Here is a 23004-nt window from a genome sequence, read left to right on the forward strand (position 1 = left end):
TCACCTTTCCAAAATACTTGAAACGCCTCTTCAGCAGATTTGACTTCAATCTCCATACAACCAGCAACATACATGTTGTGGTTCTGGTCCTCTCTGAGAATTTTAGACTGAGGTGGTCTATGTTCAGGGGAGGGGGGGGGGGGGGGGGGGGGGGGGGGGGGGGTAATAAGCATTAGTCTCAAAATACAACAAATTGCATGTGCAGTTTAGGAGAAAACGGGAGCGAGAGGCAGGCAGACCTATTATTTAAGCGGTTTTAAGGACATTCAGGAACTCTGCCATAACAAAGACAACAAGCAGCAGGGAGGCAACATCAGACGGAAAAGATGCCATCACTGGATATGGCTTGATTGCATGCACTGAGGAGAATTGCTTTGCCAATGCCTCTGGATTAGGTGACAAAATTAGGTACACATGCACAATCCATATCTGTATCATAAAGCCTGCCTTTAAAAAGATAACATGCTTGGATTTATTGATGCTCTCATAGAGATTAAATTCAAACCTATGTTCATGATTTCATTGCAGTGTTGTATAAATGCACTGCATTAGACAGTGATGTTAGTAACTGGGAACAAAGTAAAAGCACCTCATAAGATTGGGGAGGTGTACCTATTAATGTCTACAGTGAGTAATATTTTGCACATGTACAAATATTAGATTTTCTTCCTGACATCAAGAAATGGGTGAATTCATCCAGCAATGGCAAAGTTTTGAGGCATAGTTTGCACACTAATGTACAACAAGAATACCAACTTTAATGGAAAACCTAATACAATCCCTGCATCATAAATATTGAGTACAAACTACAAAGTAAAAGTTTGCCACTGGGGTGCTATAGTTTGGTTTACTTCGTGTTCACTGGTCACATACGTGAACTCAGTGTTCTGACGCACAGGTGTGCCTCCAGCATTCCACCTAGCAAAAATAAAATACAATACAACAATTTGAGATTTTCAGCTACTTTCAGATACTCTACTGTAGCTATCAGAATGTATTGTGGCAGTTTTCATGTCTATTCAATCATTTGATTTCCTGGAACTCACTTTGGCCTGGGTGCTTCCTCCTGGTTTTCCTCAAGAAGATCATAGATGTAGTTGTTGTAGATTTCGATGTAGGACACAAAGACGCTGTAGCTGCTGTCCTCGTCGACATTGTCGGCTTTACAGGCCTCCGCCAGCTTAATCATGTCAGCAATTTCAGGATCGAGCTTTGGTCTAAAGTCCAAGTAGCCAATTCCAGATTAAACTGACATCAGGTACATAGAAGCAGGTTTATGTGAATGGTCATGACTCAGACATACCTGGACGAGGCCAATTTTGGAACACACACATTTTCTCGCCTTTGCCGCTCCAAGAGGGCATCAACTTCATTCTGGACCTCTATGCCATTTTTATCATCTGACTTAAAGACCTATTAAAACATATTAACTGATGTTTGAACTTTGGTCAAATGTGTTCTACGTTTGTGTGTACAAAAGAGGTTTGAAAGCAGCCCTTACAAATCTTTTGGCCTGGTAGGGCCCGATGCTGTTGAAGAGCATGTCAAGAGAGCGAGGCAGAAGTCCACCTAGGCCCGGAGAGCCAGTCATGGTGAATGTCTTCCCACTTCCTGTCACTCCATATGTAAAAAGCAGGCCTGCATCAAGCAAGAGAGACAACTGACTGAAGTGAACCTTGGAGGTAGCGGCAACAGCAACACAAAAAAACATATATATCAAGTATCTCAACTTAGCCAGTGCTCTTACCGTTTCTTCCATGGATGAGGTCATCAATGAGAGGTTTGGCAACACTCTCGAAGAGCTCGGTTTGAGATACTAATACTCCAAAGACTTTTTTGAAGGAGTACTGCGTCTGTGAAGTGAAGAAGATGGAGTAAAAAGGACAATGTTTTTTGGGTAGGATTTTAAATTGCACTGGGTAATTTTCTGACTTTCCAAATGCCTCTTAAAAAGAAAATACTTTTAGGGTGGTATGCAGTACTTTTCTACTTTTAATTCAGCAGCCTACATCAGTCGTTCTCAAACTTGGGTTTGCAAGGCATAACTTGTGGCTCCGCAAATTAAAAAAATGCACTCCTATATATGCGGATGGGAGCACTAAGAAAATAGACCAAGTACTTCTCTCTACCATAGCGTTCACTCAACGAGCTACAGCACATGCTTGATTGTGCAATCTGAATAAGTGATCAAACTGCTGAATTCCGTGTTTCTCTGTGTTCGCGTTAGTTTCCTTACCACTATACACCAATACAGATGACGTAGAACACAGCTCCTCGTTTGTACACAAATTAAAACTTTTTGTATCAACCAGGTACAAATCCCAAAGTTTACAGCTGACAAAGGACCATCAAATACATCAAAGACTTTCAAATCCCTATGGGTTTTATACTATGAACTTCTGGTTTTGATCCAGCTCAGGTTCTTCCAGTCCATCTATCGCCATGCAAAATGACTGTATTCTTCACAAGATCGCTTAGGTATATCAAAGATTTCGGTGAATGATCCAAGTAGTATCATTAAAGTTTAATTTTCCAAAGCAAACTCATCCACATTAAAACTTCAGTTCAGTTCAGTATGAACTGATAGTCTAATGTGTAGGCTACAATAGCAATCATTTCATTTCCTAGACCCCACTCATGCTTTGGTCAAAACTACAAGACTATAGAATCATCGACATTTTACTAACATCTATTAACAAAGCAAACTACATCACAACATTGTATTGCCCCCCACCCCCTCATTTCACGGTTACTTCAAGTAGTGAGCTGTTTGTATCAGTTGGCCCCATGAATAGGGATAATGAGGACCGCAGCCCGGCTCGTCATCTCTGTGTTTTTGCACAGAAAAGATCTTGACACCTCTTGTCCCGTATTTAAAATAGGGTATTGCGTTTTTTTTTTTTTTTGTTGAAGGCAAGCAAACACATTACTGATGTACAAAAAAAGAAATAGATCACTCCGATAATATGGGGGAAGCCAGCAACCGCATAAAAGCCATGTTTTTTTTGTTTTTGTTTTTAAACTTGGACCGAGTGCATTCCAATTTGATGTACAGGTATACGCTCATCTTGCTTAACATTGCATTTAAAACTTGGAACAGTACACCCAGAAAAGCATGGGAATGCAGAGATGAAAGGAGTTTTGAAATAGTTGGGTGGGCTCCTTGTAACTGGCTCCAAGTCAACCCTTTGATCATTCATCCATCCATCCATTTTCTGTACTACTGAGCTCCAAAAATTCTATTACTTAATAGACAATGTGTCAAAATAATGTTTTTTTTTTTACAAGTTGAAAAGTTCTCCCTGCCCACTCTCATTTTGCCCGCTTTGCACACTGGTTTGCTCCTGCCTTCCAGACGCACGGTTACTTAATAGAAGCCTCACACAAATCCACACATAGGCAGTAGTGCTCTTTGGTTGTTGAAACTTGAACTCTTTCATTTTCCTTTGTGACCTTGCCGTAGCATTGACTAGCAGAGAGTGCTTCCAAAAATCAGATGGCCGTAGCGATTGTGGCAACCGGAAATAGTGGAGCTGGTCTAGAATTTCAGCAAGAAGTCCCGCACCGTCTTTCCAATTATACCAACCTGTTGAAAATACGATAAAAATTTGTGATGCACGATAACTATCGGGACCGATAATTATCGGCCGATATTGGGGGGAAAAAAATGACGACGCACTAATCGGTTTGATATGGGGAAAAAATAGACCAACAACAAGAGCAGTCTCATTCAGTGGTGCGCTGATCACCAGCGGCTGCTGTTGCATTCATGGATATTGAGACAAAAATGCTTTGTGTATGACACCAAAGATAGTCAATATCCAAAGCAAATTAGCATATGATCACCAGCACTGAAATTGCTATCATCCAGTGAATTTGAGTTCATGACTATGACACTCCCAACCGTTTAGTACCCAACGGCTTACGAAGCCTTGTCTAGCAGCGTAATCCAACAAAGGAGCAAGCGGAGGCAGCTCAATCGGACGCGAAAATGCGGTTGTCGGTGTGGACTGATAAGCAAGATAAAAGGTAACCCCTACAGAGCGCTGCTTCTGTCCACCTTCCTCTCCAGCATTCACTGACTGAACAAATTAGACCATCTACAAATGTAATCAATATCAAAACAGACAACAGCCCTCCTTCGTTTGATAGGGCCAATGTGCCCGCGCATCCAATAATGACGCGGGTCGGGAGGCTAATCGCTCGGCACCAACACTTCCCCGCCCCTAGTACCCTTTGCTCAGCCACAAATTTGTTTGAGTACACATTAAGATGATCGCCCTTATAGTATATAGGGGGTTCCTTGACCTGGAATTTTTGGAAGACGCCTCATATAAACCATTAAAAAAATGATATCGGTTATCAGTATCGGTTTGGGGAAGTAGCAAGTGATCGATGGAAAAAACATTTATCGTGCATCCCTAAGAAAGATCATGATCATGTTTGAAACAGATTTAACACAAAAGGTCACATCTGAATATTGACCCCTGTTTAGAAGTTGGACAGATATTTGCCATTTTGACCAGTTTCAACGGTTAATAACGGTTAATATTCATCAATGGAAATTATAGTTATATCACTGTAATAGTCTTTTAAAGATCTGCCTGATAATGTTGGTCTCATGTAATGCTAATCCCAATTAATCGTTGAACTGTTACACACACAGCCATTGAAAGGGCTTTCTGTACCAGATATGCAGTTACCCTTTCCGGGCCTATACGTCGTTACAAATTCATTCACCTCTTTGTACTCTCCATTGCGGTTTGTTTTGAAGCCTTCGGGTGCATGCAGCTGGATGGTGCTGTCGCTGATCACCTCGATGCAACATTCCTCGTCTTCACCGCCGAGAGGTCGCACACGACAATAAACCTGAGTGGGGGGGGAGACGAACGCCGATGTACTCGTGAAAATCTCCTACGCTTACATCCCATCTCGACACACATCAGTTAATTGTTGAACAGCCATCTAACACTCACCCCAACTGGTTCTTTCTCGCTGCTTGCTTTTTTGGGAGGCGGTCGGCGGGGGTTTTTGCCTTTCCTGAAAGAAAGTCAGTTTTTGAAACTCACGCCATTGTTATTGGACAAGTTGGAAACAAAGTCACACGCTACATTGGTAGCCCTGCGGCTAAACGTTTCAACTAAAACTGGTGAACGTCCAAACAACAACATGAAAACAACACGCCGGCTACAAATATCACGTTTCTCTTTGGTGATTAACATATTTAGCATTTCGACATCTTTACTTACCCTTGTCTGATCATTTTGGCTTGCACCTTTTGTAAAACGTTCGTGCCTCTTATTTTCACTCCCTCCCTCGTCTGTGTTCAAACGAGAGAACGTTTTCAAAACGAGCCGGTCGCAGCCAATCAGATTCGCTGTCTTTGATACAAGTGTTTCCGCTTCCTGTTTAGTGCGTTCAGTTTACCAAGGAAACCCTACAACTAACTTGACCGACATCCCTGGAGTCTTTACGAATGGAGAATGTGTAAACTATTGTCGTTTTAGACTATATAGCCATTGTACGTGCTTAACTATAAATAATTTAATGAGTTAATACGATTTAAACAATTCCCTTTAAAGGATTAACGTTCCAATTTTTCTCGTAACCATATTTGCGCTTTTGTTTTCAAAGAAGGCCTTTCTGTGCCCAAAACAATTTTTTAAAATTTATTTTCAGGTTACACTTTATTTCGCCGGTGATGACAATCATGCAAATCGATAACTATTTGTTTTGACGTGCTAAAACGTTAAGGTGGCTTTCACGTCACGCGCTAGTGGTTCAAACACCGCCACCTACAGTAGAACTAGGGTAAAACAAGTTACAAAACACCCATGTTTTGAAGTCACATACGTTATGCAAACGCCAGTGTGGTCTCCTCGTTAAGCTGCTACCACAGACTGTAAAACATCACAGGTGAGCTGTCAGTGTCTATGACGCATGTATAACGTATTTGGTTAACTCGTCCTATTGTCAAACGCTCCGTGTTTGCAGGGTTAGCGATGAAAAGCAAATCTTCCAAGTCAGATGACCTCAAGTCCAAAAAGGCTCAGAGGGATAGTGGGGAGAATTCTGGTGCAACTTTTTCCTCTAAACTACGGGACAAGAAGGATGCAGAGGCATGCAAAAAAGGTATTTGTACTGTGCACAAGTTAGTGGCACTAACGTAACTTTGAGTGATGTCTGTTGGTGTCTGTGGTTTTGCAGGGTTTCCTCTCAAGTCCACAGGAATCCAGAAGAAAATTGCACATGGAAGCATACTCCACTACATCTACAAGAACACTCTGGGTCAAAGTGTTCATACCCAGATGAGACAGGTAGGGGCCGTTGGTGTATCACGAGAACACGAGCAGTAGCGCACTGGCGCCGCCAAGGATTTGGCGCCCTGCAGAAAACAAAAAAAAAGACACTTTGGTCCCTACCCAATCATGCATCTGTCCATTTTCTTTCACACTTGGTCTCATTATGGTTGCGGGTAAGCTAGAGCCTATCCCAGTTGACTTTGGGCAAGAAACGCAGTACACACTGGACTAGAGGGCCCTTAGAATTGTCATCTTTTTTTCTCCCCTTTGCGGTGCCCCTCATCATTAGAACTGTTTACTTTCCATTGCCATTATGTAGCATTGGTGAGCAGTTGTAATAAACACTTTGGTTATTTTCTTCTTTCAGTGTCTTCAGGAACCTTTTGTCCGCTCGCTCTCTTTGTACCACTATCACGCGTCGAAGCTTCCTTTCGACCGCAGAGTCACCTGCCTGGAGTGGCATCCCACTCATCCCACCACACTGGCAGTGGGATCCAAGGGTGGCGACATTGAGCTGTGGGACTTTAAGCTCCAGGACCAGAAGACATTCATCAAAGGGGTGACTAGCTCTCACTGCGCGTGAAGAGGCAGTAAGGTGCTTCGCTTGGTTTAATAGCCAGCTGCTGGTTCTCTGTTCAGATGGGTGCAGGAGACTCAGTTACAGATATGAGGTTTAACCCGTTAAACCCGACTCAGCTGTTCACATCATCTATGGGGGGTACGACAGCCCTCCGAGATTTCAATGGGACCCCTCTCACAGTGTTTGCCTACACAGACACACTAAAGTAAGACTGCAGTCCCCTTTTGTTACATTGGGTACATGTGGTGAGGGTCACAGAGGTTTTGGGTCTGATCAGTAATTCATCAGTCTTCTTCTGAGGTGCTCCTTACTAGAGATGGGATTGCACTACCACACTGAGGCAGCATTTGATCACCAATCTATCGAATTACACTTGTCAATTAGTGAAGCCGTGTTGCACATGACAGATATGGTAGGCCAAATAACCTTTCCCCCCACGTCAAAAACAATGTGCCGATATTTGAAAGCTAACCTCTCCAGAGTGTACGTGGCCTCTGGTGAGGGGCACACTGACCATGCAGAGCTTTGAGGGCCACGCGGCCACCGTTCTATCCCAAACGGAAGATTAGGGCCACAATCACCACAACGTATGGTGAGAAAAGTGCCGAGAAGACTGATGAAAGATGCCCAACCTATTTGTTTTAAGATACAGTATTATTTAAAATGTTTGAATACATAATTTAAAGGCACATTTTTTGAATGCTGTACACCCAGTTTCTGGTACTGCTGTGTGGACGTGTCCATCAGCCGACAGATGCTCGTGACCGGAGACAATGTTGGCAAGCTCCTGCTGCTGGGTTTGGATGGGCAGAAGGTGAGTGATCCTTTTTTTAATAAGGATTTCTGGAACAACTGCACTTTTAGCCCCATATAAGGATACTGAATGCTTTTTGGTTTTCGTTCAATATTGCAGATTTTCAGTGATAAGTTACACAAAGCCAAAGTGACCCATGCCGAGTTCAACACGCGCTGTGATTGGCTGCTTGCGACGGCGTCAGTGGACCACACGGTGAAGCTTTGGGACTTGAGAAACATAAAGGACAAGAAGAGCTTTCTTTATGACATGCCTCACGAGAAGGCCGTCAATTCAGGTGCTTCTCTAACAAATTAACAAATTGACATGGTATTGGTGTGTACTTAAGCTTGGGTACGCTGGGTTTTTCAATCATTTTAACAGATTTTTAAAATGTGAGACCTCGTATCAATGATGTGGTAAAAATCGCTACGTGTGTGCCAACTGCTTTTATGGTTTGTGGTGCACTTGAGACGCATGCGATTAATTGATTTTATTAATTAATTTAAGTTTGTTGTTCTCGGGACAATTTCTTTTTTAAAAATGTTTGTTTGGAGCATCTTCCATTGTTCAAACCATGTGCTTACATGCGGTACCTCCACTAACAACAAGGCTATGCCAAGTTAGCAAAGTTTCGGACCCCTCTACAGCAATTTTTCAAAAAAGCGACTCCTCCCTTTAATTCCCGCTAAAACAGACAGGCTGAATCATTTTTACGTTGTTTTCGATATGACAAGAAAGGACCACGCTGTAGGGCAATCATGGACCCAATCGCACTCAACATTGCAAAAGATATGGTGGCCCATAATTATCCATTCTCCGTACCGCTTCGGGTCGCGGGCGTCCTGGAGCCTATCCCAGCTGACTCTGGGCAAGAGGCGGGGTACAGCCTGAACTGGTCGCCAGCCAAGTACCAGAGTACCTGGAGAAAACCCACGCAAGCACAGGGAGAACATGCAAACTCCACACAGGAGAGGCCGGATTTGGACCCGGGTCATCAGAACTGTGAAGCAGATGTGCTAACCATTCGTCCACCGTGCCTCGCGCCATAATTAGTGGATGTAAAATGTCTACACACTCCTGTTAAAATGCCATTTTTTTGTGATTACTGATGCCTTTTAACAATGAGATCCCTTTGATGGTTTGTAAGTTCTCTGTGGACCATGGTTTGGTGCTTTAAGATGTGACAACTAAAACGTCAGGAAAAGCTTAATGGAGCATCTGAAATTTATTTGGGGTAAATAATGGCATGTGTGTGCTGACTCCATTTAACATGATTTTGAATGTTAGCAAAATCCCAGTTGAGAGGGTGTGCACACTTGTGCAACCACATTATCTCATTATCTACTTTTACTTTTCCCTCTCAAAAACACTTTCTCAATTTAGTTTGACAGATAATGTCACAATGGTGGAAAAAAGTTTTGAAATGATTATTTATTTATTTTTTAATATCACAAAAACCTGGCATCTGAACAGGGTCATGTATACTTTTTATATCCACTGTATGTTGCAAAAGCAGTGATTTTGACATGTTGAAAACGTTTGACCCAAGGTACTGTATGTGCTTCCAAGCTGCAACAACAGCATGAGCTTCAGCAGTTCACTTTTTCCGTAACTACAGTATACAAGACAATTGATTTTCCTAAGAGTCAACGTGTACCGAACTGAAAACTGTGACCACAAAACCGAGATACGAGCTGAACTATGAATTTTGTGAACCATTCCACCCCTAGAGTGTACCCTGTTTAAGATGATGAGAAAATGAAAAATGGCTGCCAGCATTTCATAGCAAGCAGCTTGTTCAATGTTGGCAGATGATCCTCATACATCATGTTCTGTTTCATCTTCAAAGCTTATTTTCATCCCTTGGACTCCTCAAAGTTGCTAACAACTGATCAGTATGACCAGATCCGTGTGTATTCATCCTCTGATTGGTCCAAACCTCAACACATCATCCGGCATCCACACAGACAATTTCAGCATATTACATCCATCAAGGTTGGTTTCTCTGCGTAGTGACTTCCTGGTCCAAGATACTCCCCCAAGTTCTCACAAAACATGTCTGACACAAGCTAGGAAAAAAAACTATCAAGCCAGACTTGCTTTGTCGTTTCTACAGGCTACATGGCACCCTGTGTATGACCTTATCGTGGCGGGTCGTTACCCTGACGACAGGGTCTGTCTCGGCGACCAGAGAACTATCGACATCTTTGATTCCAACACAGCGGAGCTTGTGGGTCAGCTGTATGATCCCAACGTTGCAGGAATCAAATCTGTGAGTGTAACCGAGCACAGCAACAGCAGTGTTTGTATACAGACAGTTCACATGCATGCGAGCCTATATTACACTCCTGGAATTTTTTTTTTATTCACTTAGCAGAACTCCGCAGGAGTCAGAAAACAGATTCCTGCTGCTGCAAGATGCATTTGTCACATTATGTAGAACATTATACAATTGGTGGCTCGGTGGCCGACTGGTTAGAGCGTCAGCCTCACAGTTCTGAGGTGTGGGGTTCAATCCCCGTCCCTGCCTGTGTGGAGTTTGCATGTTCTCCCCGTGCCTGTGTGGGTTTTCTCCGGGCACTCCGGTTTCCTCCCACATCCCAAAAACATGCATAAAATTGGAGACTCTAAATTTCCCGTAGGCATGACTGTGAGTGCGAATGGTTGTTTGTTTCTATGTGCCCTGCGATTGGCTGGCAACCAGTTCAGGGTGTACCCCGCCTCCTGCCCGATGACAGCTGGGATAGGCTCCAGCACGCCCGCGACCCTAGTGAGGAGAAGCGGCTCAGAAAATGGATGGATTATACAATTGTTATTAAAAAATATATAAATAAGTGCCAGTCACATGGCAGTTTGTTTATGTTAAAAAAAAGACAATTTTGAGCCCCCTCTACATCCCAGTTCATTGTTCGCCATATCACAGATTTTCATGTGGTATTTTTATTTTTTATATATATATAAAAAAAAATATATATATATATATAATATATATTATATAAATGGGCTTTTACAGTACAGTATACAGGTAAGTCTGAATTTTAAGTCGCATATCATCAGTGTAGTACCGTGTTGCGTCGCACCATGCAAGGCAGAGGTCCACTGAATGTAGGTTAGAGGAAGGAATTGATAAGATTTTATCAATATCAATGCCATTGTTGATTCTGCTTATTGATTCAATTCCTTATCAACAGTGATGCCAGTAACGCGTTACAAAGTTATGGGGGAAAAAAGTACTTCTGCTGTCTTCCACACCAAAGGCAACCATTTCTTCCCCCCCAAAATGATGTCTGCACAAGACCTTTTTTTTTTAAATTAGTACGTCACTGCTGCTACGCCACTTGAGAAAATGAACCTATAATTTAAAATTATGTTAATATAATAAATATTGATAATATAACCTTTATTAGATCATTTTAGTAGCAGTAGTGGATACAGGAAATATAAAAAGAGCGTGCAAGAGATGACATTTGGCTGCAATAAGTACTTTAAAATAACTAATATTGATGTCATAATTTATTAACAATTACAGCATACTGATTATGGTGTGAAATTGAACAGTGTGCTGACATTGTTTTTATTCTATTACATAATATACTGCAATGACTGTCCCGCGGTAATGTTCTTGACATAATTTTAAAATTATGGAAATTCAAATTGTTCTGGAAGTGAATTTCTCTTGGTTGGCAGCTCTGCAGTCATAGCCATAAATGCAATTTTACTTATAATTGCCATAGCTTTATAATTAGTAATTGGCGGGTTTGATTTATTTTTATATTTTAATTAATAAAAAGCACTTTGTGTTGCATTTCTTTGTATGAAAAGCGGTTACAAATAGTTTGACTGATTGTTTGGTCATTTCCTTCGGTTTTCGGCCTTAGGTTCCTCAGTTTCAGTTAAAAATGTTAGTCCCGGTGCATCACTATATAATATGTTAAGTTTTAGTGATTATTTCATATATACGTCTTTATACTGTATTATTTGAGACCCTTTAACAAATTATTAATACAGTTGCTCTCATGGCTATGACCGTTAACCTCATTAAATCAAGGCATTGCAATTGGACAAATTAATAATAATGCGTCAAAGAAAAAAATCCAGCCATCCATCCATTTCAATGACAAAAATATTAAAATATTTACATAGCACTGACATTCTAGCAATGGTTTATCTTGTGCCTTGATGTTGTGTACACTATGTATATTATGCATAAATATTGGTTGGTTGGAGGGAGGGAGGGTCAATTTAGGAGAGCATCAAATGTGTGTGTGTGCGTGCGTGTGTTTGCTTTCCTACTTGTGTGTCTGTTGCTTGTATTGTGATTTTCATTCACCTTTAATTATTATTTGGTATTTTGGTGACTGTGTTGAAAGAGAGAAAAGGAAAGGATGCATCCCTTAACCCTAAATAAATACATAAACAAATAATGCACAGTATAAAATATATGCTTTTTTATATAAAGGGAGCAGTCTTAAAACGTTTAAGCGCCACTGACCATTTTCATGTGAATACATTTTTGGTCATTGACACAATAGCGATAAATAAACACGTTATAGTATACAATATCTATTATTTACACATGCCGGCCATATGCCGTATTCCGTCCGACAAGTAACGACGACGACACAGCGCTGTAAAGTTTTATGTGTTGGTGCGCGTTTTCTTACTTATATGATGAAGAAAGCTTTCGTTAGCACACAGTTGTTGTCCACGAATTATCGGACATAATAATCTGGCGATGAAGCTTCACTTTGTATCACTGCCCTTCTTCTTCACCGACGTTCCTTGTCCCGCTGCCGGCATTAGCTTCGTTAGCTTTGGCGATCAACTTGAGGCTGACACGTCTCCCGTCAAGCACGTGTCGTGTTTTTTTTCTTTCATCATCATAACATCCCGTGTCAGTCTGAGCGGGCCAGCGTCAAGAGGCACGTGGCGGCTGACACCGCGTGAAGTGACGTTATGCTGGGAAAATGAAAGCGTCGTTAAGGAGAACCGACAATGTTGGAGATGTACCACTACAATGGAATCGGTAAATAAGACCGGGTTCTAAGTTGGAACCGGTTTTCGATTCCCACCCCTAATGGAGATAGATGCAGTGTATTCAACAAGTACAAGAGGTACAGAAGGTCCCCTACTAAGCTGCTGTAATAGTTGTTGTTCCCACATCGCAGAAAGAAGATATGCCAGTGAGTTTTGTTATATGCTGTGTATGTTCGTTTTGCTACTCCCTGTGTGTTAAAGTAGTTGTTGTTTGAAGGTTTATAAAGACCGTAACATCTATGTTTCCGTCAGCTCCTCTATGGCATTTCGGAATACAGTGTTTATTAGCATTACATTAGCTGCCATTCATCAGACAAAACTACACGGTTTGGTTGAACGTTTTGGTTTGGTGTTTAATTACTTTGTTTAATGAGTCAGTTTTACAGTAAATTTCAACTGGGAGTGACAAACAGCCTGAAGCAAGGATGCCCTGCCTCTTTTTGTGTGCGTGTGTGTGGGGGGGGGGGGGGGGGGGGACTGTGCGAGCGAGTCTTCTTTTCATTTCCTCAGTTGTTATTTGAAATTAAATGTGTATGTATATAGCATGTGAGAAGGCTAAAACTATATTTAAAAAATGATCTCTCATTTTCACCTCACGCTCTTGTCTGGAAGAAATACCGCATGATAAACGGTTTTCATTGTTAAACAACTTACTCTAAAAGGAAAACTAAAACAATGTTTGCCCCACTCTTATAGCACTTTTTAAATGCATTTTTAATGTATTAGCAGTATTTTGTCTTGTTCCTTTTGGTATTATATGGTATATTAGCATGGTAAAAAAATTTAAAATGATAGTTTGTGTATAACTTCATTAAATATAACAAAATGTGTCTACTCGTCCTGTAAAAGTGCTTCAAATGAGTCAGATTGTGGTCGGCCCACAGATTTTTCATTGGACAAAAAAAAAACACCCAACTAAAAACTTAAAAAGCTCTGATCTTTTTGGCATCCACCGTGACTGGTTTTCTTCATCGATTTTGGTGGTGTATTTTTTGTTTGTTTTTGTTGCTGTTATGCAATCTTGGGGATTTGCAGTACATCCACCCACCCTTTCCTGGCTGATATTTGATCAGTTTAAATCCTTTCCGTCCTTTTATACTAGTATTTACAGACATTATTTACTAATGTTGGCCAAATTCCTCTGGATCACTTCACTGTAATTGTTGACAGTAGGTTGACTGACTATTGTTTAACTTGTCTTGTCGCATCTATAATTATGAACACATGCAACTACATCCCCATTCCAAATGTTTCTTTACCCCACCCCCCAAATTCCCCTTTGTTAGTATTTTTTTTCTTCAGCCGAATTTACATTATTAAGACTTTTTATTTTCTTGGCATTACATTTTTATTTAATTTTCTAAAATGAAGGTCTTACATCCTTAAAATGACAATCCATAAATATTCAGTTTTTAAAAATGACAAACTGCAGGGGACACTATTGTTGGTGGAATTAACTAAATACTGCATTGCATATTAATGTTGTATCTCTGCTATTTTACTATAATTGTAGGGCTTGCACCTTGTGGTCACACTACAACATTTTTTTTTGCTGTGTTTTGAAATCACGTTATTTTATTTCCAATCCACAATAGGGGTGGGGAAGGAAAAATCTAAATACGTCTGGACTTAACTGTAAATAAGGATATATGGTGAATGATGTTAATGTACACAATTGTAAATTTGTTTTTCAGATCAATAAATTCAATCCAATGGGTGATATCATTGGCTCAGGAATGGGTAAGCTGAAGGGGGGTGGGGGGGTTTACACCTATATTTTTATGCTCGGAATAAACCCATCACTGTATTTGTGTCACAGGTGTAACAGTGGTAGTTTGGGCCCGAGATGAGTCATTGCTTGGTGATGAGCACACACTGCAGGTGGAAACGTCTACCTCAGCTGAGCGTCCGCAAAGAGAGCGGAATAGTCAGCAGCGGGCCGCCAGGAGCAGGAGAACTGGTGTGGAACAAAGCAAACTTAAAAAGAAACTGCTTGCTGTGCATGAATCAGAGACAACGACGAAGACGAAATGCACAAAGCGCACAAGAAAGCATTGAACTAAAGCTTGTGGATGTATTTTTTTGTATTCATTTATTACGTAACTGCTATACGTTATACTTCAGGGAACTATTAAACCTTTTGCAGATATTGTTCTTTTCTACTAAACTGTAATAAAGTGGTATTGTATAAACTAGACCTTTGTTTTCCTTTCCATATCTATCGCTCTAATGAAGTATATACATATGCTAATTGTACCTTCTGCCACATAGTGGAAGAGCATTAAATTGTTCTGCCTGTCCCTCATTTACAATGCTGACCTGCACCAGAGTAAAACAGTGAAATCAAAGCAAATACAAATGCATACAAAAATTCCATAGTGTGATATAGTTACATAAATTACAAATATAATAGAACTCTAAATAGAACAGTTACATAAATTAGAAAAATAATACAAGTCTGAATAGAACAATAGAAAAAAAAACTATACAAATAGACTAAGACTATACACTATGTCACTGGCATAGTTGAACGGAGAGATTACAGGTGAGGTGCGTTTTCCAGCAAACTAGGGAAAGAGGCGAGGTCCACACTGGAGTGATCGCTGGCCAGTCACAAGGCTTGTATTGTTGTTGCTGTTCATGTTCATGTATCGCATCTGAGTCATAGTACTTTCAACAGTGATCGTGGGGGGGGGAAAAAAATACCTCATTGCTTTTAAGAAGGAATGAAATGTTGGTGACATGCCTTCTGGAAGATTTCCAGTCTATTCTAATGTTATGAGGTTATGGAAAATGTGACTCACATGTTGGTGGTTTGTTTATACTAGAAATTTGGAGTCATCGATAAGAACTGTCAAGCAAATGTTAAATTTTTTTTCCATATGTTGCCTATTACCGATGCACAATACACAAGATTATTTTACAATTTTGTTGTCTATATGACTATCCATCCATCCATTTTCTGAGCTGCTTCTCCTCACTAGGGTCGCGGGCGTGCTGGAGCCTATCCCAGCTGTCATCGGGCAGGAGGCGGGGTACACCCTGAACTGGTTGCCAGCCAATCGCAGGGCACATACAAACAAACAACCATCCGCACTCACATTCACACCTACGGGCAATTTAGAGTTGTCAATTAACCTAGGATGCATGTTTTTGGGATGTGGGAGGAAACCGGAGTGCCCGGAGAAAACCCACGCAGGCACGGGGAGAACATGCAAACTCCACACAGGCGGGGCCGGGGATTTAACCCAGGTCCTCATAACTGTGAGGCTGACGCTCTAACCAGTCGGCCACCGTGCCGCAATCTACATGACTACTTCATTTAAATTTCACTTTACTGGATAACTTTTTTATTTCCAGTTTGTACGCTCGTAAATTCCCACAAGTTCCCCATGAAAAGTTTCCATCAATGCTAGTTGTAAATGACAGTGCTGTTCATTTGGAAATGTGTTTATTAGCAGTAGTTTGAGAAAGAGAGGGAGTGATTTTTAGTTTATTTTACTCATTTTAGTTTAACTTTTTTTATTCACATCGGTTTAGTCCTTTTGTCTTGATTTGATATTTTGACTCGTAGCTTTTTAGTTTTACTAAATGTATTGTATGTTTTTTTTTTTGTCATTTGTTTCCATTAGTCTTGACTTGAGTGATTTTAATGTCTTTATGTTCCAAATTACAGATGTCATTCACAAGCAGATCCTGCACATGCATTACATGTACCAGTACATGTTCTGTATCTAACTGAGCTTGCATTGAACCAGTTTTACAAGTTTGCCAGCATTGATGGTGGGAGTGCATGTGGAATGACATCAGCGCTCAGTGCACCTGAGGAGCAGCAAGGACCCACACTTGGCTCACATGACCGTCCGTCCTTCAAGGTGATGGCAACGCACAGTGTCATCTCCAGAGAGGACCTCATTTGTCCTCAGTGTACGGACATCTACTGCTTCCCTGTTCTCCTCCAGTGTGGACATAACATTTGCAAAGTTTGTCTGCAGAAGTTCTGGGAATGGAAAGGATGTCAAGAGTGTCCAGTGTGTCGGGTCGTGTCCATTCCCAAAAGGCCTCCTATCAATTTGGTTCTGAAGATAGCAGCCGACCACTACCACCTGGAGAAGATGAGTGCAGACCGTTGCCAACTTCACGAGGAGAAGCTCAGTATTTTTTGTCAGAACGACGAGAAGCCCATTTGTCTAGTGTGCCAAATGTCCAAACAGCATAAAATCCACGAGTGCTGTCCGCTGGATGAGGCTGCCAAGCAGAAGAAGGTATAGAAACTCAAACTATAACTTACAAACATGGATGTATCAGAATTACACCACTCGCAAAAAGTTAGGGATTTTTGGGTGAAAAATTGACTGATACATTTCTTGGTTCAATTACAAATGGTATTTAAACAGTCTTCTTTATCGTGCTGTACCAAGACGACGCCTGACAATTGATCAACAATATCTCACCATTGCCAAGTTGTAAACTGGATGTTTTAGGAGCAAAGTGGCCACTGAGCGTAGAGTATCACAGTGTCAGCAGTTTGCAACAGAGACTAGAAGAGTCACAGAAAGGCGTAGAAGTGGACATCGTTGGAAATCGCTAAAACACGTGAATTTTGCCATTTAGCTTTTTGTTAGAGAACAAACTGTGCTAAAAAGAACTGCACTATATAAAAATACATTTATACCACAAAATCTCACGATATAGTGAAAAAAGTGCAGTATAAAATTTTATATGTACAATTTAAAAAACCTCAATACAGTGAACGAAAACTGAACAACGAAACGGTGAGGGACAACTATCACCTGATTATCGATAGCATTTTGTGAGTAGTGTATTTAATGGTAACTGTGGACTAAGGCCCGGCACACACACTAAGACAATTGGCCTCTTTTTGTGCCTAATTTACCCCTTCCCGACCAAGCACGTCAAACACCAGACAATCTTAAGTCTTATAACATTACCCTATAAAATTGTCCTTTGTTTAGAGTGAACTCGTCCTGATTTTAGGGTCCAAAACAGAACGTGTTCAATATTACGCAGAGAATGGTGATGTCGAACGGAATGTATCCAACCAAAGAAGCACCCAAGATTATTTGGGAATTGCCCATACTCTGCCCAATTATGGAAATAAAAAAATAATAAATTGGATGTACTGATGTGCTCCATATAATTTATTTCTGTAATGAGACTGATTGTTTCCTTGTATTTGTATTTCACCTCCTGGCAATTGAATTTGTATGTTTTGTATTCTTAAATAAAAAAAATTAAAAAAATCTGAAGCACCCAAGACTGACAAGACAAATACGGAAGTGAGTGCAAATGTCTCACCCGATGTTGTTTTATGTAGCAATGTGGGTCCCAGAGACAACAAGACGTATTTTCCTTTTTTTTTTTTTGTCCTGTTTGGTTGTGAGGTCAAGCAGAATGGAGGATCTGTATCCCTTTTATGCCGGAACAGTTGTACTGTGTCACAGTGGGGTTTTTAAGATGCCATTGTGGTATTATTATAATGGATATTTATTGAGAAAAGACAAAGCACCAACTGTAAAACAAGATGAGAAAAGTAAATCCTTATGTACTGTATCGAGAACAATGACACATTAGATATGAGTGTTGTATGGGGCAGTAGTGCTCCACCCTGTGAGGGAAGGACAGGACAAGCTCAGACAGGACAAGGACAGGAGAGGAGAGGAAGCATGCAGGACAAGGGTCGTGAACCGGCTGTACAACCGAAGTCTGGTGGGAGTGTAAATTATTTAAAAAAACATATACAAGACCAGATTGTGAGTGAGGACATACGCAAGCAATTCGCATATTTGTGAGTTATTTGTCGCAATAAGTGACAATAAGACGTATTTTCCAAAGCAAGTCGTTTTTTGAAAATATTTCCATTTTAAAAGGTTCTCGACATCGGCAGCCTTCGGGAAATATCGGCGCGTTTCCCCGGTTTTGTGAGATCACGTCTAATCACGCGATGCTTCGATCGACGGTGCAATTGAATCTTTGTGTGTGGTCTGCTGTGTTGAGATTTTCGGAGAACACCACACACATGACGACCAAAGCTATTGACTGCCCGATTTTTTGTATCTCTATGTTTGGGGTCTGGAGCATATAAAAAATATTTTAAGTGAATTCAAATCTTTATGTGCGTACCAGGCTTAAGGTTAACAATTCCGTGTTAATGTGAACATGTCAGGAAGACGTTGCAGGCAGGATGGAGTCTCTGAAGAAAAAGCTGCAGACTCTGAACAAGACGAGGGAGACCTGGGAAAATACCAGGACATTTATACAGGTTGAAGTTACAACACACACACACACACACACACACACACACACTCCAGTGTACATGCTTCAACTAAGAGGCTACAGTCACATTACAGAGACAAGCGGATGAAAACAACAGAGCCATCAGGGAGGAATTCCAGAAGTTGCACATGTTCCTTTTCGAGGAAGAAGACTCCAGACTTCAGGTGCTCTCGCAGGAAGTGGACGTGAAGGTCAAAGTGATGAGCATCAAGCTGGATTCCATTGAGAAGCAGATCAAGAGCCTCGTCTCAGTCATCAGCGACACCGAGACGAGACTGAGAGGAGACGACTTATCCTTCTTGCTGGTACGCACAAACACATGAAAGCTTTCTTCTTCAAAAGTCTTAACATAGCTTTAAATGTCTCGCCTTTACTTCGTAGGACTACAAAGACACCAAGAAGAAGTAAGTGTGTGCAAGTGCAAAGCATGAGTTACACTACTGTCCTCAAACAGTCAATGTGTTTTTTTGTTTTAATGTAGGCTCAAATGCAATATTGGAGAACCGGAAATAATCAGAGACATCCTGATCAACTCTGGCACACATCAGGCGTCTCTCAAATTTCAAGTTTGGAAGAAGATGGAGCGTCTCGTCAAATATGGTGAGTCAACTAAATAGGGACTTCTTTTTTTTTTTATTATTGTGGTCAGCACACTGCCACAGCCAACCATTAGCTACAGTAAAGTATGACTTCATTTATTTCCTAGTCCCTTTGAAAATCCTCTGACAACATTCTTCCAGTTCCCATCACGTTGGATCCAAACACGGCCCAGGCCAACTTGGAGCTGTCTGAGGAGCTGAGCTGCGTTCAGTACACCAGTCAGCGGACGCTCCCGGACAACCCGGAACGCTGCACGGGTGGCGTGTGCGTGCTGGGAGCGGGCGGGTTCGTGTCCGGGAAACACCGCTGGACTGTGGACGTGAGTCAGGGTAAAGACTGGTACATCGGGGTGGTCCGGGAATCCATCCAAAGGAAGGCGGCCATGTCCCTCAAGCCCTCCGAAGGGGTCTGGATCATTGGGGGGATTATAGGGGACGTCCTGTGGGCTCAGACTTCGCCTCGTACCAAGCTGGAATGGAAGCAGAAGCCCGAGAGGATTACAGTGGAGCTGGACTACGACAAAGGGAAAGTGACGTTCATCAATGCTGTAGATTCAAAGACCATTTTCACGTTTAAAGACAAGTTCACTGAGAGGATCTTCCCCTACTTCTCTCCTGGGATTCATGATGAGGGAAGCGGTCCCTTCCCCCTAGCCATCTGTTCTCAGACCATCACAATCGCCGTTTCAAACAAGTGAAGACCACAGCTCAACAGCCATCCATCTGTCCATGAATCAATCCATCCATCCATGCATCCATCTACCCATCATTCCATCCAACCACTTACCCATCCATCCATCATCTAGTCATCCATTGATCTATCATCCATTCATCCACTGATCACCGATCCATCCGATGCATCTGTTCACTGATCCATTCATCCATCTATTCACCCATTCATTATCCACCCACCCATCATGTATTCATGCACTGATCATCCGTCCATTGAGCCATTCATCCATTTATATCCACTGGTCCAACATCCATCCAGTCATCCCTTCATCCATCTACTGATCCATCCTTCATCATCCATCAATCCATCCATCAACCATCATCAAGTTAGCCACTGAGCTTTCATCCATCCATCTATTGATCCATCTGTCCACTGTTCCATCCATCCAACCTTACTTAGAACCATCCATACCGCTTCTCCTCACTAGGGTCGCGGACGTGCTGTAGCCTATCCCAGCAATCTTCGGGCGAGAAGCGGGGTACACCCTGAACTGGTCGCCAGCCAATCGCACGGCACATACAAACAAACGACCATTCGCACTCACAGTCACACCTACAGGCAATTTAGAGTCTTCAATCAACCTACCATGCATGTTTTGGGGATGTGGGAGGAAACCGGAGTGCCTGGAGAAAACCCACGCAGGTACGGGGGAGAACATGCAAACTCTACACAGGCGAGGCCGGGATTTGAACCCCGGTCCTCAGAACTGTAAGGCAAATGTGCTAACCAGTCTTCCACCATGCCGCTACTTAGAACCAGCTATCAATAAATCCACACATACTGGAGATAGGTGTTTTGCTGGCTGGCTGTAACAAATTTTGCTCTGACCAACCAGTCAGAGGATGAAAAAAAAAGTAGTTTTTGTTGGCTGCCCGTGTGAGGATGAATTTGAAAGCTGACTGGTTAAAGCAACAGTCACATTGCTAATTTGGCTCTGGGCAGATTTGACGTTAGCACATAGTCATAGAGACTGAAATGTGATTGGACAAAAAAAATCTATCATACACATGTACTGGAAGCAGTGCAACTAAGAGTAACGCTACGATATGAAGAGAATAGATTGTTGGGAATCAAGTAATGTAATTTCATGGAACAAATATTAAAATTTAGACACACACACCCACACACATACATAAACACCCGCAAACACCGTGCCGAATGTAAAAATACAAGTCTGGCAAAGAGTGTCAGCATTGTCTGCAGTTCATTAAGTCACTATCACAATGCTGTAAATCATGCCAGACTTGTTCCTTGTACATCTCTATTGGCATGCTTGTGCTTTTTGTTCTTGTCTTGTGATGTCAATAATTGAGTCCCGCAGTGGAAAGCAATAAAATATCCATCTGAAAGTTTTATAACTTAGCTCAACCGAAGATCAAACATCAGTTATTTTTGTTTTCTTTTTTCTTTCTTTCTTTGTTTTCGAAAATATTAACTCTGATGGTATTTTAACTCATTTATGACACATTCAAACCCACTTAAGGTGCAAGGTGCAATTGTAACTTGACTAGAAGTAGAATGCAAAGTATCTGCTGAGATGGAATTGTTATCAAACGTGAAAGCAACAATTGCTGAGTGTCATATTTGTAATTGTCCAACCAAGTAACTGAACGGTATGATAAAAAGGCCTTGTTTCCAACTACTGTGACAGCGCAACCTCTTAACAGGACCAGCATACCACTTACAATAGAGGGCCTATGGAGAGAGTGAGGGTACTTTGCAGACACTAAATGGTAAGCAAGAAAGAGAAGAAAATCAGTTGTTTCCACTCAGTCTGAAATCTGGGACCTTTCCTGTGTGCAGTAAACATTGTGACAAATACAATGTGACTCGGGGTCACCAACCTTTTTGAAACTGAGAGCTACTTCTTGGGTCATGATTAATGTGAAGGGGTTCCCAGTTTGATAGGCACAAAAAATATTTGCTCACATTTTATTTTTAAAAATAAAACCCCAATTCCAATGAAGTTGGGACGTTGTGTTAAATACAAATACAAACAGAATACAATGATTTGCCGATCACGCTCAACCTATGTTTAATTGAATACACTAAAAAAGACAAGATATTTAATGTTCAAACTGATAAACTTGATTGTTTTTAGCAAATAATCATTAACTATTAACTATATATATATATATATATATATTTTTTTTTTATTACAGGAGCCAGTGTCCTTAAGCAGCGCGATGCTTGTTGTACTGTCAGAAAAAAGAAAATAAATAAATAAAAACAAATTTAATACAAAAAAAAAACACACGCACACACACGCACACAAAAAAATGCAGCCTTTGTCGCTATTTTGTAGATTTCCTGGCATCTAGTGGTAAGATGTCGCATTGCAACTCATCAGCCTCATCCAATCGTGACGTATCTATCCGAATGTAAAAAGATGCGTTATTTGTATGGTCTTTTTTATTCTTATAATGAGTTCTAATGTGAATATAATCACATCAGTAGTCATTTCCAGGGTTTTCAGCATGTTATTTAGATCGTGTGCATGAGTGGAAATTCAGCAAACCAGTAGGTAAAAAAAAACCTGTTTGATTCGTCGTCATTATAGAAAAAAAGAAAAGGAAAAAAATTAGACTTGTTGAAAAGGGATATCATTACAGTTCCATATGTGGACTCCTACTGGTATAAGTATACGGACTTCATTGACT

The 23004-nt window shown here is 41.1% G+C and overlaps 3 protein-coding genes across 4 annotated transcripts in view; 2 read left to right on the plus strand and 1 right to left on the minus strand.

The window, feature by feature from the left end:
• The window catches only part of kif23 (kinesin family member 23), a 34245-nt gene extending 28878 nt beyond the window's left edge, over positions 1–5367 (minus strand). Inside the window, exons 1-9 of one of the 2 annotated variants that reach the window (XM_061774560.1) lie at positions 5250–5367; positions 4977–5040; positions 4741–4869; positions 1748–1853; positions 1502–1638; positions 1304–1413; positions 1047–1217; positions 874–918; positions 5–117 (exon numbers count right to left, since the gene is read on the minus strand). In XM_061774560.1, the coding sequence (XP_061630544.1) occupies positions 5–117; positions 874–918; positions 1047–1217; positions 1304–1413; positions 1502–1638; positions 1748–1853; positions 4741–4869; positions 4977–5040; positions 5250–5263 (889 nt within the window). In that variant the 5' untranslated portion in view covers positions 5264–5367. The remainder of the gene's footprint in view (positions 1–4; positions 118–873; positions 919–1046; positions 1218–1303; positions 1414–1501; positions 1639–1747; positions 1854–4740; positions 4870–4976; positions 5041–5249) is intronic. The other variant, XM_061774561.1, reaches the window with a different exon arrangement.
• A 2-nt stretch (positions 5368–5369) lies between these two features.
• Positions 5370–14910, plus strand: ddb2 (damage-specific DNA binding protein 2). Its single transcript, XM_061774562.1, has 11 exons — positions 5370–5916; positions 5995–6132; positions 6208–6317; positions 6670–6861; positions 6942–7087; positions 7597–7696; positions 7796–7973; positions 9528–9673; positions 9795–9950; positions 14410–14455; positions 14535–14910. The coding sequence occupies exons 2-11, from the start codon at positions 6003–6005 to the stop codon at positions 14771–14773; spliced, it is 1443 nt and encodes a 480-aa protein (XP_061630546.1). The 5' UTR covers positions 5370–5916; positions 5995–6002; the 3' UTR covers positions 14774–14910.
• A 1633-nt stretch (positions 14911–16543) lies between these two features.
• LOC133478479 (zinc-binding protein A33-like) lies at positions 16544–21983 on the plus strand. The gene is made up of 6 exons (XM_061774563.1): positions 16544–16980; positions 18903–18998; positions 19087–19317; positions 19394–19416; positions 19494–19612; positions 19753–21983. Exons 1-6 carry the CDS (start codon positions 16594–16596, stop codon positions 20307–20309), a joined length of 1413 nt encoding a protein of 470 aa, XP_061630547.1. The 5' UTR covers positions 16544–16593; the 3' UTR covers positions 20310–21983.
• The last annotated feature ends 1021 nt before the right edge of the window (positions 21984–23004 follow it).

The sequence above is a fragment of the Phyllopteryx taeniolatus genome, chromosome 5 (genome assembly GCF_024500385.1).
Source record: "Phyllopteryx taeniolatus isolate TA_2022b chromosome 5, UOR_Ptae_1.2, whole genome shotgun sequence".
NCBI lineage: Eukaryota > Metazoa > Chordata > Actinopteri > Syngnathiformes > Syngnathidae > Phyllopteryx > Phyllopteryx taeniolatus.